At 38.3% G+C, this 2,500-nt stretch overlaps 1 protein-coding gene across 2 annotated transcripts in view; it reads left to right on the forward strand.

Moving 5' to 3' along the window:
* LOC138030226 (uncharacterized) overlaps positions 1-2,500 on the forward strand; it is a 39,157-nt gene that overhangs the window by 34,822 nt on the left and 1,835 nt on the right. For both annotated transcript variants that reach the window (XM_068878123.1, XM_068878116.1), the window contains one exon: positions 2,265-2,339. In XM_068878123.1, coding sequence (XP_068734224.1) covers positions 2,272-2,339 — 68 coding nt within the window. In that variant the 5' untranslated portion in view covers positions 2,265-2,271. The remainder of the gene's footprint in view (positions 1-2,264; positions 2,340-2,500) is intronic.

Consider the following 2,500-nt stretch of genomic DNA (forward strand, 5'->3'; position numbering starts at 1 on the left):
GTAGCGCGACTTCGAGAGCAAAAAGGGAGACTTGACTGATGAAATAACTTAAGTTTATATACGTGTACTACGAGACTAAATTGTGCAAAAACGAGAAAAGTAAGGGTGTAAATGTCGATATAAGATAAACTAGTGCAAAAAGCTTTGAGAAATAGAAACAAGAGACGCCAACGAAGAAGCTGCAAGAAATGCTAAATAAGGCAGTAAGGACAAAAGGACATGACCTTGCGGAACAATAATAAAGAAAATAGGTGGGCTTAGATCTTACATACAGTATATGTTATTTGATTAAATGTATCATTATTTATTGTATTACCGTGTACCTATTTTGTTCTATTTATCAGTAGCTTGATTTTTGTAGGTGTTTCTATTTAATCACTCTTAATTTGTATTTAGCACGAGTGCGGTTGAAGTAGTCTTGAACTAATCCGTGTAACGTGGATAAATAAAATACCTAAATACCTCACTACCAACCCCAAAGATCGAGTTGAATTCATGCTGCGGCTCTACGGCGCTGTTACACTGCAATTTTTCGTGCAACTTGTCTGTCCAAACACTGCCCAACGGCCAAAAACGATGCGAGACAGGTTGCAGAAATTGAAATCGTTGCGGAAGTAAAGTTAAGTTCTACTTTCCTCAATGCTTCACGCAACTCTGCAACGATTTTTCAAGCGCAATGTAACATCCTGCAACTTGTGTCACAGCGGTTTTTGCGACACCAGCCAATTAAAATGTTCCTGTAGTTAACTTCATGTGATCAACGAAAACGAGACAAATTGCAAGAAACGTTGCCTTGGCTAACACCCATCAAGCAACTTTTTTCGCAATGAGAGAACTTTTATGGCAATAAAATTACGAGCCAAGTTGCAAGAAAAAATGCAGTGTAACAGCGCCTTGCTTGTCTTAACGCTAATGGGAAGTGCTCTGCGTTTTATTGGAAATATATCACCCATTTCCTCTCTTGGTGCGTGAAGGTAGACTGTGAAACGGCATTAGAATCAATGAATAGACAAAAGTATCTATTCAACTCTGCCGAGTTTGTTATAATTGGTTCTAACGACGAACTTAAGCTGATTCCTCAGTATTGCACTGAGCATCCTGTACTGCGCAAACGGTGTGTCAATATTTACAAATTGGTCAAATTTGTAACATTGTAAATATGGCGTAAGTCGATCATACATGCTGAATGACCATAATTCTTTGCGAATAAGCGCGCGCATTCCGAGAACATGGCGAATTTTGTTGTTTCGATCTACGATAATCGAGATAGACAGGTACTATTGGGTTTTACTCTTAAACGAGCACCACAGTTACCTATATTTTTTATTTCATAACTTTGGCGTACAAATTATGCCCTTTAAGACAACAAATTTTAAAAAAATTATCGGAAGGAAAAGAGTTATATAAAGCTAAAAACGTACACAAAGCCCCTTACCCAGGTTACCCAGGGATGTAAATTATGATCTTGAAAACAACGACTCGAGAAACGTTTTGAGTCGACGTCGTTCTAAGTTGAGTGATTTTTCCATACACTATATAAGACAGTGTTCCATATGCTCTAGACTTTCTACCTATCCGGGTGTTTTTTCAAATGGTAAGTTAAAAATCCTCCCTTTTAGCTACCGCAAAATGTACCCGGAGCCGATGAAGTAACGCGCGTGATTAGTAATTAGTATCGGTACAGGCATCAATGGGGTAAGATTGGCCGACAGATTGGCCCATTATATCTCTTAAGCAAGCGCGGTGACATATCTTTTTTATTGTAGTTTTCAAAACAGAGATTAGAAGGGAACATTCGGGGAAAGTTTCAAGAAAATCGTTCGGCAACTTTTTTTTCTGAGGAATCACGTTAATATGCAGTTAATTGTTGAATTATTGTGGTGTCGTGTAATATTCAAAGTTAGTTGCTTGCACGCGCAGCTTGCACGCGCAAGAAATACAAACTGATTTCTGATTGGTCCATGGACCTTGACCGCTTCTGATTTCCTATTGGTCCTTTGACGGCGCGGCGACATCACAATAAGCATTGACGTTTAACGCGAAAAGCTAGTTTTAGAGGTCCGCGGAGAGGTTTTCTCAGTGTTTAAGTTATTATTCTTAGTTTTGCAATTATGGGAATTGTACGATTCGTAAGAAGTTTTAATTGCTTTGGTTCCAGCAAACGAAGAGAAAGCTCAACGTAAGAGTACTTTATGGTGTATAGAAAGGAAAAGTTTTCAATACTTCATCTACAGTCTTTTCCTTGTTGTTTTCCTTTTTGATAGGAAAGAAATGGAAACAGAACTCAGGCGCTTGAATGCGATGATTCAAGCAATGAAACAGAAAATTGAAACAACAAGGTATTAGTCTTCTGTTCGTCAGAAAACATATTATTTTGCGTTTCCTCTCGTTTCTAAGTTTGATTCACACCTTGCACTTTGCTCAGCTAATTTTTTTATGCACGCGTACGCTACGGAGCTGTTTAACATTCACAGTTGCAGACAGGTTAGTTTAGATACAT

This window comes from Montipora capricornis, chromosome 2 (assembly GCF_036669925.1).
Source record: "Montipora capricornis isolate CH-2021 chromosome 2, ASM3666992v2, whole genome shotgun sequence".
Taxonomy (NCBI): Eukaryota; Metazoa; Cnidaria; class Anthozoa; order Scleractinia; family Acroporidae; genus Montipora; species Montipora capricornis.